Source organism: Pipistrellus kuhlii, unplaced genomic scaffold (genome assembly GCF_014108245.1).
Source record: "Pipistrellus kuhlii isolate mPipKuh1 unplaced genomic scaffold, mPipKuh1.p scaffold_m20_p_2, whole genome shotgun sequence".
NCBI lineage: Eukaryota > Metazoa > Chordata > Mammalia > Chiroptera > Vespertilionidae > Pipistrellus > Pipistrellus kuhlii.
The window spans coordinates 110,627,811-110,645,669 of NW_023425515.1; the positions used below are offsets into that span (position 1 = coordinate 110,627,811).

The 17,859-nt window shown below is 38.6% G+C and overlaps 1 protein-coding gene across 5 annotated transcripts in view; it reads left to right on the forward strand.

Moving 5' to 3' along the window:
- FARS2 (phenylalanyl-tRNA synthetase 2, mitochondrial) overlaps positions 1 to 17,859 on the forward strand; it is a 477,859-nt gene that overhangs the window by 311,692 nt on the left and 148,308 nt on the right. For 4 of the 5 annotated variants that reach the window (XM_045584234.1, XM_036446280.2, XM_045584235.1 and 1 more), the window contains exon 6: positions 17,050 to 17,201. The exons of the other annotated variant lie outside the window; for it this stretch is intronic. In XM_045584234.1, coding sequence (XP_045440190.1) covers positions 17,050 to 17,201 — 152 coding nt within the window. The remainder of the gene's footprint in view (positions 1 to 17,049; positions 17,202 to 17,859) is intronic. 5 annotated transcript variants of the gene reach the window in all.

Consider the following 17,859-nt stretch of genomic DNA (forward strand, 5'->3'; position numbering starts at 1 on the left):
ATTATAATGTGATCTCAAAATACAAGAATTGTATAAGGCTGTGGAGAGACAGAAGGAATTTCATGGAAGATTTAATTGGGCAAATTTCTACAGACATTTTACTTCTGAGAAGAAAAACTAGAGAGAGGAGTAATACTGGCTCTGGAAGGGCTAAATTATTTAATCTGAAAAGCAAATTTAAGAGATGAAGTCTGATAAATTCTGACTTCATGAAATGTAAATTGAATAGAAAACAGTGCTTTGTTTCCAGAGACCCTTCTTTCTTTTCTCAGTAAGTTTATTTACTCATGTATTGTTTTCATAAGTTAATGAGATAATTCACATACTGTATAATTTATTCATTTAAATTGTGGGATTCAGGGTCTTTAGTATATTAAAACCATCTCTACAATCAATTTTAGAATATTTTATCATCCCTAAAAGATATTTTTTTAGCTTTAGCATTTGTATTCTATGTCAAATACTCCGCCAGTGCTCTAAGATAGTGGTCTGGGCTGTAGGCCCCCACCCCTTCTGCAAGGCCTTCTTTACCCGGGGGCACATGTAATGTTTCATTTGGGCAAGGATTTCTGCGGCTTCCTTCTTTTCTTAAGTTAAAAAGCCATTCCATTGGTCAGGACCCTGCACCCTTGCTTTGATCCCAAGGCCCGTGGAGCAGGGTGGCCTCACGCCCTCCATGCTCACCCTGCTCACCTGGCTACAGAGTGCATTCATGTTTTTCTAATGCAAGGTGGTATATGATTTGTTTTAAATAAAGACTTCCAGAGCTTTAGAAGTAAGTTGGAGAAGATTAAAAAATATTTGAAATTCTGTTTCTGCTCTCAAGTAGCTGAGTAGATAGTTTAGTGGCATGGTATAGAAACATGTCCAATACATGTTAAAAAAAATTGTTCCATGTAGTTTTAGTATGGAAATACTTTGTTTCCTGTGTCTCTTCAACTAGGACTGAGATTCTATAAAAAATTCAGAACAAATACGGGAAACATTCTTAAAGGTTAGCGTAGGGGTGTGGACTATCTGGCCGGGGCCATAGAAGGCCCAAGAAATCATTTGGGCTGGCCCTGCCAAGGCGTTAGGGATGAGTTCATTAATGTTTGAACAAATACAGCAGGCTAATTTTTAGTTGATAATTTTGCATGGCCCACAAATGATATTATAAATATTCAAATGGCCCTTGGCAGAGGAAAGGCTCCCACCACTGGGTTAGAAGAGTATTGGAACTTTAGGTCTCTCAGTTTGCCAGTGAAGTACCAAAAGGTACCTGAGTGGAAAGTGTGTTTGCCTCTAACCAGTACATGTGCTTCTGGCACTCAGTGACATTAAGTAAGAATAAAAATTAAATATTGGAACAAAGTGAGAAAAACTGTAACATCGAGGCAGGATGGAGTTGTAAATTAGGACAGCCTGAATTTGCAAAGTACCAGACCTGCTAGTTACATTTGGTAAGCAGGATTTATTAAAAAATGAGTAGATGGAATTAAAGTAAGATCTATCAAACATCTGAATATAGAGCAAATAAATTAATTGAGCATACTATTTTTATACATAAAACTGATTTTTAAGTTAATTTAGATAAGAAAAAAATCACATGGACTCTAAATCAACTGAAGGTCTTATAAATCAAGATAATTAAAAGCTAAGCAAATCATTTGAAAAGGAAATGTCATGGAAAGCACCACAGGGATATAGTCAGATTTGGTCTTATTTACACAGACTACTTCTGGGAAGGTAATAGAAGCTGATTTCCTCTGAGCCCTCAGTTCTGAATGGGAGGCCTTAGAGCACGGAGGCTAAGAGCACAGCCGGGTCTGCATTTGATCCTGGCTCTGCCACTTACTGGCAGCTTGACCTTGGACTATAACTCACAGTTTTCTCATGGCCATTGTGGGAATAGTCATAGTGGCCATCTCATACTATAGTATTGTGCTGTGCATTGATGAGCTAATACATATAAAGTACTTAGCACAGTCCCTGGCACAGCTAGCACCCCATGAGAGGTAAGTGTTAATAATATAATCACGAAAAAGTACTGTCCAGGGGGAAGCAGTGCCCAGAGGAGAAGCAAAATAATCCTCCTAAAGTCCCCTCGACAATTTCAGATCTTTGTGGAGAACACATGGAGGAAGCTCACTTGCCCTGTTAGAGTGACACCCCTCCCCAAATAATGTATATGCATATGAATGGATGAAATTACTTTGCCTAAAAGGAGGAAGATAGAGACTGACTTAAGACTTGCTAAGTACAGAAAACCTGCATTGTGGAGGATGAGACTGTGCTCCTGCCTCAGTAATATCAAAAAGAGAAGCGCATTTAAGTAAGAGGAAGATTTGATTTAGAAACAACCTTCAATGGAATACTAGGTGTACTGGTTAATAATGCAGATTTTTTTAATAGATGGGGTTACACATATGTTAATATATATGTGATTTGATATTTATGCTATTTTGTTGTATTGACCGCAAGCTTCAAAACTTCATATGTCAAATTTTCTGAAGGTGTTAGCATCAGATATTTTTATACTTAAAAATATCGAATTTCGGCCGAGACCGGTTTGGCTCAATGGATAGAGGGTTGGCTTGGGGACTGAAGGGACCCGGGTTCATTCCGGTCAAGGGCATGTACCTTGGTTGTGGGCATATCCCCAGTAGGGGGTGTGCAAGAGGCAGCTGATCGATGACTCTCTCTCATAGATGTTTCTAACTCTCTATCTCTCTCCCTTCCTCTCTGTACAAAATCAATAAAATATATTTAAAAAAATATATATCGAATTTCGTGCCCAAAAAAGAGCATTTGTGGGAAGTTTTAATTCATTACTTTATTTTGAAGAAAAAGTTACAGTATACTTTGGGAAGCTTATGGTGAACTTGCTCCATCTCAAGATACTTGTCAACTCTAATTTAAACACTTTAAAAGTGATTATTTTAATGTGAAAGACAAAGAACCTCCAGGTCAACTGAAAAAGTTTGAAGACCGACAATTACAAGCATTATTGGATGAAGATGTGTGTCAAACTCAAAGACAACTGCAGAAAGATTAAACTGCTCAGCAAACAATTTCCGGTCATTTACAAGCAAAGAGAAAGATTTTAAAGGAAGGAAAATGGGTGCCACATCAACTGAATGAAAGACAAATGGAAAATGAAAAGTCATCAGTAAAATGTTGCTTCAACGGCACAAAAGAAAGTATTTTTTGCATCGAATTGTGACTGGCAATGAAAAAGTAGATTTAGCCGTAACCTGTTTGGCTCAATGGATAGAACGTCGGCTTGGGGACTGAAGGGACCCGGGTTCGATTCTGGTCAAGGCCATGTACCTTGGTTGCGGGCACACCCCCAGTAGGGGGTGTGCAAGAGGCAGCTGATCGATGATTCTCTCTCATAGATGTTTCTAACTCTCTATCTCTCTCCCTTTCTCTCTGTATAAAATCAATAAAATATATATATTTTTTTAAAAAGTAGATTTATATTGAGAATCTCAAATACACAAAATTTTGGGTTGATCCAGGTCAACCATCAACATTGACTGCAACCATCATCAACATTGATTGCTTCGGAAAGAAGACAATCCTCTGTGTTTGTGGGATCAGGAAGGTGTGGTATATTATGAGCTTCTAAAACCAGGTGAAACTGTTACTACTGATCACTACTGACAATAAATAATCAATTTGAACCATGCTTTGATCGTGAAATGTTCAGAATGTGACAGAAGCCAAAAAGTAATTTTGCTTCATGATAATGCGCCATCACACACTTCAAAACCAGTTAAAGACACATTAAAAGATCTTATCTGGGAAGTATTAACTCACCCAACAAATTCACCAGACCTTGCTCCTTCAGGTTACCACTTGTTCCTATAGATTTGGGGTGTCGAACTCAATCAGAGAAGGGGCCAAAATCTAAAATCCAGCCTAAATCGCGGGCCGAATGGTTTACTGAACAGTCATAAACTGTCATTGTGATGGAAACGCAGCGGAGTGCAGTGATGACAGCGCGGTGCGGGCCACATTGCAAGGCCTGGCGGGACGGATTTGGCCCGCGGGCCTTGTGTTTGACACATGTGCTATAGATGGCACATGTACTTACTGAGCAGCACTTCAAAACGTACGAAAAAGTGGAAAATTGGGTCTCTGAGTGGTATGCCTCAAAACAAGAAAAGTTCTATTGGGAAGGGATCCACAAATTATGTGAAAGATAGGGGAAATGTGTAACTAGCGATGGATATTACTTTGAATAAATCACTTTTGATGTTTCCCTTGAAATTAATCATGTTTTATTTTTTATATATAAATATATTTTTATTGATATTTTACAGAGAGGAAGGGAGAGGGATAGAGAGTTAGAAACATTGATGAGAGAGAAACATCAATCAGCTGCCTTTTGGGGATGTGCCCGCAACTAAGGTACATGCCCTTGACCGAAATCAAACCCGGGATCCTTCAGTCCGCAGGCTGATGCTCCATCCACTGAACCAAATCGGTTTTGGAAATCATGTTTTCTTTTATTACAAAATCTGCATTATTAATTGTACACCTAGTAAAAGTACTATAGCATTAGGTTGTTACCAGCTGACAGTATAAGATTATTTTCCTTCATAATATTATGAATAGGTACAGGGCTGAAGAATTCTGATTTTGTAATGGAAGGATAAGAAGGGAGCCTTTGAGGATTTTAACCTTAGAAGGTATGTGGAAACATTTGTACTTTAAATATTGGGGGTGGGGCAGAGCCTGGAGCAAGAGGCCTGTTAGGATGGAATAATAGTTAAACCCAAATCTCATTTTTTAGACATCCCTCTACCTACCCCTCCCCATAGTCACTTTGGCAAGTTTATGATTTATAACTGGGTCATGGATAACTGTCAAAATTGTGCATTCATTGAACTGTTCAAGTCATTGTTTTGGCTAGAAAATGATTATGCGCTTTATGAAAGTTATATCATCTGCAATGCAGTTTGCTGAAATAGGCAGTTTTCATTCTATAGTTGAAGAAACTGGGAGGGAAGTGACTGTACTTCAGACATGTGAACATACCAGCCAAGGCCTGGCCCAGGCTCAACTGGTTGGCTGGTAAAGATAGAGGGAAACCTCTTGAGAAGTAGACAGTTTGTCACACAGACTAAGAAAGGAGAGTAGCCAAAGCTGCTAGCTCTCCATGGTCCTTCTCCCACTCACCAAAAAAGGACAACACTGAAACAAAAGGGGCTATGTTGGTTTCTGAGACCTGTCATAACAAGGTACCACAGACTGGGGGGCTTCCACTGAATCTGTTGTCTTAGCCCTGGAGGCTGGAAGTCTAGGATCATGGTGTCGGCAGGGTTGATTTCTTCTGCATAAGCATCTTGTGTGAGGAAGAATTGAGGTATCCTTCCTACCTTCTGCTGGTTTGCTGGCAATCTTTGACCTCCCTTGTCTTGGAGAAGCATCCTCACCTGACTTTAGCCCTGTGAGTATGTCTCTGTGTCCAAATTAACCCTTTTTTATAAGGCCACTGATCATATTGGAGTAGGGCCCACCCAAATGATGTAATTTTGGCTTGATTACCTCTGTGAGGACCTTCTCCAAGTAAGGTTAGGTTTTGAGTTATTGGGATTAGTACTCCAACATATTAGTGTGTAACAGGGCGGACAGAACACAGTTTAAACTGTAATAGATGGAGGTGTGGAACACCTTTGCTGAGGAGTCACTTCTCAGCTATAGCTGAGAGGTCCTGTATCCTCTTCAGAATCTAGGGAATGATGACAAACTGCATCATGGCAGCTGTCAGGAAGCACTTGCTCCCCAGTCTTCCGCACTCTCATTGACCTGCACATATTCCTGAATCCTGTTTGCTGTGCCAGTTGGAGTAAGTTTCTCCTTGACCCTGTTCCCTGCAGCAATTGTGGGAGTACTCACTCCTCCATCCTGCTCTACTACAGGAACTGCTGGGTCCAAGCCCCTCTGCCAGGGGCTAGATCTCCTTGGATGCTGGGTATCTGACGGAGAAGACATAAGAAGTTGAAGTCTTTATTGTAGCCCAAGTGCTACTAAGGAGCCATCAGACAAAGTAGTCTAGTCCTGTATAAAAGCGGCCTCTGCTAGCACAGTAGCAAATACAGGATCCATACTAGTAAAAATAGTCAGCTCCGGCTGGTCCGTAACATACTTTGTGCTAACTTATACAAAAGAGGCTTCTTGCCAAATAGTGACCTCAGTCTTTTCGATTATAGAAGGGCACGCCTGCACAGTGCATAGATTGATGCTTCCTTGCTTTTGTACCTGCGTATACCAGGTTATCCTTGAACACTCTGATTAGGATTCCCACACTCAGAGTGGCCTTTACCCAGCATACACTAACTGATTAGGGTTCCCACAGCAGCCTCTCAGGGAACTGAGGAGGTGAGTGAGTGATGGACTTTTAGCAGCTTCTTACAGGCCTCCCTTCTCTCCAGGAGGATCACAAGGCCTCCTGTCCAGGCGGAGGTGAGCTGTGGTTCAAGTCTTTGCCTGGGGGCCTATGTGAGTAGTGTGCAAAGTTGCCAGAGTTCCATGGTGGAGCCATTACTCCTTGTACACACCTGGTCATAGGGCCCAGTTCTCATCCAGATCTGCCTCCCTTTACACGCAAACTCCTGATGCTCACTATGCCCTAGGCACACCAGATTATTTTGTTGACTGGTTGCTGACATTGTGTTGATGTCTAGGAGACACAGGTCAAATTCTCCCAGAAAACATACTTGAAAATGGAGGTTAGCATGCTAGAAGGGTATTGTTCGGTGCTGTCAGTATCAACACCTGTGGAATGGAGGAGCACAAGCAAGATTGGACAGAGGGAGAAATTGACCTGTGATTCACTTACAACAAAGGCCTCAGCCAACCCACAGGCCCCTTTGAAGTGAGGGTGGCCACTGAGCATTGCCCCGAACTTTAGAAAAGGGTTTCCCAATCCATCTCATTAAAAGCAGACTTTTTTAAAATTTCTATAAATATGACTGCATTTCAAATAACTACCACTGACAAGCAATGATGTCTTCACATATGGTTTTTATTATCATAAAATAGACATGTCTCATGGATGCAAAGTATATATATATAAAGTATACATACATACATGGTTGTATATTATGTTAGGAAAGAATGATTTGGATATTTTTAACTTCTTAGTACAGTAATTGCAATTGTTTCTATTTGAACTCATGACACAGTTTTGAGTATGGGTCAAAAATGAGGGTGTTTATTCTGGCTCTTTGAATGACTCTTACTGGATTTCTGAATCCTAGAAGTTCTACGCAAAAATTTGTTTGTAAAAATAATTTTCTGGAACGAGGATTTGAATGTTTCATCATACTATCAGATAGGTCGGTGTTCCCTCCCCCAAAGGTAAGAACCAATGTGTAAGGAAATATGGAGGATCAAGTTGGTGTGGCTTTGTAAGCTGTCCTTTACCTGCTCCAAACACAGCAGTGACTGGTAAAAATCTAGAAAGAGGACCTAAAAAAGTCAAAGCCATGCCTTTCCCTTCTCTCCCTAAAAAAGTTTACATCTGTGGACAAGAGATAAACAGAGCAGAGAGTAAGACTGAAGACAGACACTGTGGGCTCAGGATCTTAAGTGGTTTTGCCCGGTGGAGTGTCAGGACTGGAAGGGCCCTGAGTGATGTGCTGGACCAGAGCATCCACTTGAATATCAGGGCAGGTAGGGAATGCTTCCCTGCTGGAGAAGGCAGGCAACAGTCACTGCTGCTAATTCTGCCTGCTGTCTGAAAAGAGCAGGACAGAGACAGAGACATGATCTCTATTAGAAACTGAAATAAATCATCCCTATTGCATCATTATCAGCATCACCACTAGGTAGGATCTCAGACAACACTACCAACCTGATTCTTGGGTTAGGAATACAAGTAGAGGAACTGCAAAAGGCTCCAACCAAGAAGGGGTGATGAGTGAGAACATATTAGCTAGCAGTTATTCCCAAACAAGGTGGGCCTACATATACATATTCCAGACCATGTGAAGAACTCTGAGTGTCAACCAACCAAGTCAACAATCAGAGTCTGAATTCACTGGAGGTTAAAGCAAAATCACAAAGCATTCTTTAAAAAAAAAAAATGCCTAATGTCCTCAATGAAGGAATAATAACCATTTTTAAAAAGGAAAAATAGGCCCTACCTGGTTTGTCTCAGTGGACAGAGCATCGGTCTACGAACTGAAGGTTTGACTCCAGACAAGGGCACATACCTGGGTTTCAGGCTTGATGCCCAGTAGGGGATGTGCAGGATGTAGTTGATCAATGATTCTCATCATTGATGTCTGTCTCTTTCCCTTTCCCTTCCTCTCTGATACACACACACACACACACACACACACACACACACACACACACACACATATATATATATATATATATATATATATATATATATATTTTTTTTTTTTTAAGGAAGAATGGGAAATTCTGAATAAGGGGCAAAAATAGGCAAGAATGGAACATATCTTTTTAAAAAATTAGAATTATCAGAAATGAGTAATAGATTTGTTTGAAATTAAGAAGAAGAAAAAAACAGATAAACTAGACTCATTGAAGGTATAATAGTAAATAAGAAGCTGTTACTGAAGAATTCACCCAGAATACAGCACAAATGCATACAGATTAATAACCTTTAAGGAAAATGAAAGCTAGATCAAGAAGCTCTGCAATGTGTGCGTATTGTTGCAGTTTGAGAAAACAGTGAAAGGAATGGCAGAGAAGTAATGGCTAGAATATTTCTGAATTGGAGCCAGATGTGAACCCTCAGATTGAAAGCACACTGGGCCCTGAGCAGGAGAAAGAAGGATCAATGCAGGCTTGGCCTAATCAGAATCAGTGCATAGCCTGGAGGATAAAGATAACACTCTTTCAAACTGTCAGGAGGAAAAGACAGGTTCCTTGGGAAGAAAGAACTCTGACTGACAGCAGACTTGTCATCATTACTAATAAGCGCAGAAAAATATTTTTAAAGTGCTGAAGGAGACAACTATAAACCTACAGTTTTGGTGCCCTGCCAAATTATTTAAGTGTGAGGGTTTCAGGCATATAAATACTGAGAGAGGTTTGCCTCCCACATACTTTCACTGAAGAAAAACCATTAAAGGATATTTATCTGCAAGAACAAAAGTGAGAAAGAAAGAAGACTGTGTCAGAAACTGTGAAAGGGCTAAGATTTTACCATACTTGCAGGTTACGGTAGCCTGCTACAGATTCATGGGTATGGCAGAATGTCATGAGAGTCCTGGGTCAGAGACAGAATTTGATGACTCACAGCACAGAGGCAGCATGAATTTCCTGGGGTGATTCGGAGTAGCTGGGGTGAATGCCATCTCACACACTGGGCTTGGAGTACAGCTGAAAGCCCTGGAGTTTTGGAACCTTCAATCCTTCGTTCGATTGTGTTTGTATGCTTGCTTTCCTTCCAGTCTTCTAAAGAGCTTGTTAGGAAATCCACACAATCTTTTCCCTTGAGACAGACATATTAAAGGGGTGGGATAACAGCCCAATCAGCATGCCTCAGTGGTTGAAAATTGACCTATGAATCAAGAGGTCACAGTTCCATTCCCTATCCAGGCACATAACTGGATTGCAGGCTGGATCCCCAGTAGGGGGCGTGTAGGAGGCAGCTGGTCATTAAGTACCTGTCATCATCAATGTTTCTATCTCTTTCTCCCTCCCCCTTCTACTCTGAAATCAATAAAAATATATTGAAGAAACAAGCAATTTTTAACTTAATATTAACTGTTGTTTTAAATAACATTATTTTGTGTGTGTTTTTTAAAAGTTAAAACTCTAATAGTTGGGGAGACAAGCTGTTAAAAGAAGCTAAGGTTTCTGTCTTATTTAAGAGCTGAATAGAGACCCTAAATAAATTTAGGCTTTAGAACAATTTATTAAAGGATGTGTGTGAGTGTATGTGTGTGTGTGTCTGTGTGTGTGTGTGTGTGTGTGTGTGAGAGAGAGAGAGAGAGAGAGAGAGAGAGAGAGAGAGAGAGAGAGAGAGAGGGGGGGGGGGAGGGAGTGTGTTAAAGAATAAAAATACAACTTACAGCTTTTTAAACTGAAGAGGGAGCCTGGCCTGTGTGGCTCAGTGGTTGAACATTGATCTTTGAACCAATAGGTTGTAGTTCCATCCCCAGTACATTATTAATGTTTCTATCTCTCTCTCCCTCTTTCTTCCTCTCTGAAATCAATAAAAATGTATTTTTTAAAAAGAACATAAACTGAAGAAGTAAAATTTTAAAATATTGATCAATCCAATAGAATGAGAGGAAGAAAGTTTATGAAAAGACTAAACTTGTGGGATATATCTAAAGAGGTATACAGAGGAACTTTTATAGTCTTAGGGTTGTTTTTTTTTTAATTAGACCCCAAATACATGAATTATTTTTTTGCCTAAATAATCTGGAGAAAGAACAGAATAAAACCAATTAAATAAGACACTGCCAAATGGACTCTGGCACTTCAACTGCCAACTTTCTTACCTGCATGTCTGGAGACTCAGGTCTGAAGGGATGTGTGAGCCTTTTAAAGATTACTAAAGGGGCATGGAGTAAAACTTAGTAAACAAAGCTATTTCAAAGAAGAGGAAAGGGGAATAAAAACAACATATTTGACAATCACATTTATCTGACCCAGATGACATGGGGAAAAAAAATCCAAATTTTCCTGGGAAAATGTGGACACAGATCCCATAATATGGTCAGTTCAACAAGATTTCCACATATTTATTATCAGGCACTGTGCTGCTGTTGGGCTGCCTTGATGAAGCAGGCCTCAGTGCTGGTCCTGGTGGACATGACAGAGAAATGAACCCAAAAGGGGCACTTCGTATAGCTTTGGGGCTTGGGTTGAGCCCGAGGTCAGGGAAGCACATGCCTCCATGATTGCCCCCACCCCCAATAGGGAAGAAAACAGTTCTTGGGTTGGAAGTGTCAATAATGGGAGGATAATAAGAGGTAAGATGGGCAACTGGAAAATGTTTGTAGATCCTTAGGATTAGCCCAACCTAATAAAATAAGAGTCTTATTTGAGACCATTATAAGTAGTCCCAATGCAATAAAGGTAAGGATAATCTGGGTAAGGAGGAAAAAATCATTTTTCTTCTACTAGGTCTCAGCTGTGGCTCTATAGCAAAAGACAGATTAAGAGAAAAATTTACTAACATGTGTAATACATGTATAACACAGAGGAATACCCACAGATGAGTAACTCAAACATCTGGCTAGAACTTGGGCTTAACTATAGCAACTTAGAAAAATAACAGTACAGTTTTAGAGAGGTGATAACAAAGGAAAAGTAGCTTAAGTCTATAGGGTTGGCAAAATTTGGAAAGATAAATGTATAGGAAAATAACATAAGATAACTAGTTAGTAAATTTTGTCACGTAGATTCCTCTCATGCAATCTCTGGGCTGATAAGAGTCTGAAGTTGTCTCTAATGATTAACTCCTTCCTAGTAGAGAGGGGAGTTGGGATCTTTGCAAATTTATGTCCTGCTCTTAGGCAAATCAGGGGAGGTCTGAGAGCTTTTCTTGTATCAGCTTCTTAATTGTCTTCAGCTCAAAATCATCCTTAACTTAAAGAAGCATATTTCCCTATCCTCCAATAAAAAGGATGTTTACCTTCAGTCTAAGTGAAAGGAATAAAGTATAACTTGGGCTGACTTTACTTGCGGGGGTGTACCACCCATCTCTACTAACAGCCAACAGCTCTAGCATGCAGAAGTCACTCAGTGCTTTTGTTGCACAAATCAGAGTTGAACTTGGACTCCTGTATCTTAAAGACAGTTGAAATTTCTTTTATATTCTTCTTGAATATATTTTTCTCCTTCAGAGGTAATCGTTGCTCTGAAGTCTAATATATATATATATATATATATATATATATATATATATATATATAGCTTTCCCACATCTTTTTAATAGCCATATATTATTGTTATGGTGTTTTTTTAACTTCATATAAATATATTTCATATATCTTAATATAACTTTTGTGTGTTTTTTAAATTTTAGCCAGTGATATATGTATCTCCATTTCACTCACTTTAAATCTTATGTATTATGTGTATAACTATATATGAAAAAGTTATTATTATATGAGATAGATTCTAATAATACTTCCGTTTTTAGATAAAACTGAAAACAGAAATTAAGCAGTTTTCAAAGTCATATAGCTAGTAAGAAAGATTTAAATATAAGATCACAAAATTTGCCTATTTTATTCTGACTAATTTAGTTCATAGCTTTCCCTGGTTTTGTTTGTTTGTGTGTTTTTTTTGTTTTTGTTTTTTCCCTTGGTTAGCATTTATAATGAGACAAAGCAAGGGTGAGAGTAGATTTCCTTATCTTACTTTTGACTTTAATTGCAATGCTCCTAAAAAATATTTAACATTAAATATGTTTAATGTAGGTTTTTATTGAAAACCTTATTAGGCTAAGGATGTTGCCTCTTTATAATTTGCCCCCAAAAAAATTATAATAAATATTATATTTATCAAGTGCTTCCTGTCTATGAAAAAAATCACATTGTTTTCCTTTATATTGTATGTCAATTGATAAATTATTTTTGTTTTACATCATCCTCATTATTTTAGAAAAAACAAACCTTACTTGGTCATTTTGTGGTATTATATTGATATGCAATTGAATATCATTTACTGGTTACATTTAGGATTTTTTATGTAGGTTGTAAGATGAAATTGGTCTACAATTTTTTGTTGAATTATACTATGCTTGTCCAGCTTTGGCTTAAAGTTTCTAGTAGCCTCATAAAATTAGTTGTGTTTTCCACCATTTCTGTTTTCAGGAAACAGTTTATGTACTAAAGCATAAATACCTTCACCTTAAATATTTGATGAAGAGATACTATGAATATCTGAATCAAACACTTGTTGTAAGATTTGACTAATAATTCAATTTGGTACAGTGTCCCTGGTTTAAATTTTATTTTTTAAGTGAAAATTATCTATTGAATCCAAGTTATCTCATTTATCATTATTAATATAGTTCATAATTTCACTTATGGCTTTGAAAGTCTACTATATCGGTAATTTTATCCCCTTTTCAAATCTTTAAAAATAAACAATTATAGGAGGAATCTGAAAAGAACTTATAAGTAGATATTTATTTGATAAAACTATAGTAATGCTAGGAAAAATAGAAGGCAGTGGGAAAAGAGGAAGACTAAATATGAGATGGATGGACTCCACACAGGAGCCATAGGCTGAGTCTACAAGAGCTCAATAGGACATGATGGACCTCACTCATTCATGCTGTCACCAGAGCTGACTCAACAGCATGTAACACATAAGAAAATAGACATGCCTTTCTCTAGATCAAGAACATAAATGAGAAAACACAATTAATATTAAATGCTATTTAAGGTCTGTGAAAGGATTTCAATCTAAAATGGAACTCGAAAATGTGAAACGGAGCCTCTCATGTGTATGCCCTCAGAACATAAGAACTGATTTCTGGTAAATGTCTGATTTTCAGGAGACTGACACTCACTAGTATCTTCTACCAATGAAAATCCACAAAGAATCTCTCCCATCTTCAAGTCAGTTGACTGACTGCCTGCCTACACGTTGACTGGACTTCTTCTCTGTACTTCTTGCCAATAAATACAGCCCTCCCCAGACCTTTAGTGGACCTGCCTAGAAATTATTACAGCATGTGTTTCATGAATTACAATCATCTGATAAACCCAAAAAAACACCCCCTCCATTTCTGTTCATTTGAGCTTACCTCAATTTGCCTCTTTAATTAGGTTGACAGTCCCCTCCCAATTTTAAAATTCCTGATTCTATGACTATGGAATATCAAGTCGCACCCAGGTCACCTTGCCTGTCCACCTATAGCCTCTTTGTCATTCCACATGGCCACTCTCCTCATCACAGCATTGCCAAGGATGGAGGCAAATCTCCATGTCCTCTTTACTTAATTTGTTCACTAGCTAGTTCAGTTAGAGAAGAAGAAACAGCTGATTTGATGCATTGTGATGTACCATGGCTCCCATAAGGCAGCTCTGTAATTTGCTCTTACTCAATACCTACAGTGTCATAGGGACTATGCAAAATGACAGAGAAATTTGGAGATGGAGATAGATACACATCCTACCCTCAAAATGGTATCATACTGGGAAGGCAGACATTAACAAGTGACTACACAAACAATTGCAGTGATGAAAAGTACTATGAAAGAGATGTATGGAGTGACATAACAAGGGACTGATAGAGTCTGGGATGATAAGGAGTGAATGTTGTAGCTGAAGACAGGGAAGGCAAGAAATGGTATATGGAGTAGGTATATGGAGTAAGTAACTCAGTGTGTTCAAGAAACCAAATAAGCCAGCTGTTCTGAACCTGGAGAACAATACAAATAAGTAGAACTTTTTAAGAACTGAGGACTTTACCTAAGAGCAATGGGAAACCAGCCACAGGCTGGTTTGTAACACTACCTTTGGTTTAGCACCAGAAAGCTTACATTTCAGTAACCATAGATCTGTAGTTATCTTCTTATTTTCAAAACAAAATTGTATTGTCCCCTTCAAAAAAGCAAGAGTCACTACTATTATAATAGGTACTCCACATCTGACACACATTAATTAGTATAGTGATTAATTCTGTTAGTCAAAGCATTACTTTAAACACATTATAATCTGTTAGTTGTTTGAACTATGTTTGCAATACAATAGCCTGGGTTTTCTCCTTGGCTTTTAAAACTAATATGTATTTTTAATGTTTTGGGGATATATATTCTGGCTGATTGTGTGCTAACTATTGTCCATAGGTTGGGAGGCAGATGCTCCCATTTCTTTCATCTTGTGTCATGTCAGAGCTCAACAAATGAGACACCTCAGTGTGATTAGTTGAAGAGTAGATTTCTTGCTAATCTTGGCAATCCTAGCCTTTTAACTAATCTTTCTACATTTCTTTAGTAAGTGGCAAAAATGTATTTTCAAGGGAAAAGCAATTGTGTAATCATCAAATTCCTGTCATCTCCAGTGGCTACATTAACTTATAGATTATAGATTCTTCTCACAGCACCTTGCCTTTAGGAGAGAAAATATGGATGTTTTTTAGGATCTCTGTTATTTTGTCAGGAGTACCTGGATGGTAGCTTAATTATGTTCATTGGAATGTATATTCTAAACTGATGCATTTGTTAGACAACTTTATTGCTATTTCAGATTGAATAATCATTTATGTTTGAGTATTGGATTTTTCAGAGGTTTTGCCAATTTAAAAATTTAATGCATTTTCTGATCAGTGATTCAATAAACTGTTTATAATGAAACTAGACGCCTTGTGCATAGGATTTGTGCACTGGTGGGGGCATGGCTGCAGGGATCATCCTGGTCAGCTAAGTGGCTGTGGACCTGCTCTCTGAGCAGCTCCTCCCTGGTTTGGCATCTTCCCTGGAGCTGGAGCACTCGCCTCATCAGGGGACCTGGTCAGGGCTGGGCCCAGGGGCAAGAACGCTGAGAGGCAGAGGAATATGCCTCAGTCCCGCGGCAGCCATGAACCCACCTCCCAGCCTCCAGGGTCAGCTCTGTGAGCCCAGCAGCAGCACTGGGTGTCATGCAGGTGTCCAGAGGAGGCAGCAGGGAACAAGGAGGAGGAGCCTGGGGTGAGGAGGCAACAATCTATGTTCCCCCTGTGGTAGTGCACTGATCACCAGGGGGAAACTCCTGCATTGAGCGTCTGCCCCCTGGTGGTCAGTGCGCATCATAGCTACTGGTCAACGGTCATTCTGTTTATTCCGCCCTTCAGTTGCTGGGCTTTTATTATATATGATCAGTTTTGGTATAAATCAATTTGTAAATTTGCTTTTCTAACAAATTTATATCTTTATCAGATTTCCTTAGAACTTCATAATTATGTAATAAAGCATTCAATAAAACATTTTTTATAACTTATAGACCTAAAGTATATATATGACATGTAAACAAATGCAGTCACTTCTAAAAGTATTTAGTTTTAAATGTCTATCTCTATAAATATAAAACCCTAAGCAGCTGGTCGACCATTTGACCAGTAGCTATGATGCACACTGACCACCAGAGGGCAGATGCTCACACAGGAGCTGCCATCTTGTGGTCAGTGTGCTCCCACAGAGGGACCGCCACTCAGCTGACTAACAGTTGCCAGACGCGGGCTCACAGCTGTCGAGTGCAACTGTGGCAGTGCTACCAAGCCGTGGTGGCAGTAGGCTCAGCAGGGCCAGGATGAATGGGAATGGCACAGCATTTCACCCAGGCTCACGTTCCATTCTGGCCACCAGCCGCTTTGCACACTACTATATCCCTCTGATGATGTCAGACTGCCGGTTTCCGAAATGGGCAGTCTGACATCCCTGAGGGACCTTGGATTGCAAGAGGTTGCAAGCCAGGCTGAGGGATCCCACAGGTGTACAAATCTATGCACTGAGCCTCTAGTCCAATATAATGATGAATTAATGAACCCTAATAAACTGTAAAAAGTGGGGAAAATGCAGAAAATGGCTACATTATGTTTATTACATCCTTAGAGGCATAATTTGTAAAATAACTCCCTAAATGACTACTTGTAAGTTCATTTCTTTATTTTAATACTAACAAAAATGACATTTCTACTTGAAATACCGATTTTGACAAGACTTTATTTCTCATTAAAATGGCTTCCTGAAAGTGTCACAAGAAGTTAATGAATCACTTGTTAATTAAATTTGAACTTTTCTTCTCTGATATTCAAATGGACAAAAACTGAAATATGATAAATTCAAATTGCTTCATACTAAATTGAACACTGGTAGTGATATAAATGTTATAAATGGTGATGTTACGCATGAATGTGATAAGAATGTATAAGATTCATAATGGAATTTGCTAATTTTGAATATTGGCTTATCTTTTTTTTTACATTTATTTTGTTCCTGAAAATTCAAGTGCTGAAATAATGTTTTATGAGCATTTTCTAATTAGCCAAGTGTAACTTTCCATGAAAATTTAAACATTCTCATCCAACTAACAATTCAATCTATCTTTTCTTCTCTTATTTTGTTAGCCTCTTAGCAAATATCCTGCTGTGATAAATGACATTTCATTCTGGTTGCCCTCGGAGAATTACACAGAAAATGATTTCTATGACTTAGTACGAACAATTGGAGGAGATCTGGTGGAAAAAGTTGATCTTATAGACAAGTTTGAACATCCAAAGTAAGTAAAAACTTTTTGATTTTATCCTTGTTCTCTCTATGTGACAAGTGGCATGTGGAAATATATAAAATTTTGCTGAAATCCAGTGCATAGTAGACAAAATATCTTCTGAATTTAAAGTGAACGTATGGCTTCTCAGAAAAGCCTTTCATATCAGTCCTTTCTGAAAATCTTTCATCTTTCCTGCCATATTAAAGAAAGTATATGAAACCAGATGTTTTAAAGATCTTGGAGTTTTTCCATAATGCTTTTGGAAGTGATTCTTTAGCATGTCACATCCCAGGAACAGAAAATAAGGCCCAAAGAAATGTTTGTGGAGAAAAAGTGTTTTGTTAATCTCTAGGTGAATATTTATTAACCATATACCTCAAGCCAAAATCTGTATCAGGTCATAAGATAAAACGTGATAACTTTATTAGGACTTATTTCGGTGTTGACCCGTCCTCCCTGATATGTTTGTATTTGTCCCTCATTAATCGAGGTTAACTCTACTCTGGTTTAGAACTGTTTTCTGAATTATCTCTCAGGGTTTGTATTGATCCATTGGACTGTTTTTGAGGGACTCCAATGATGCCTGAGGAAGCCATCCTAAATTTGACTTCTCTATCTTTCATTTTCTCTCTAATTCATTAGAACTCTGTGTTTTCAAAGTTTTCCA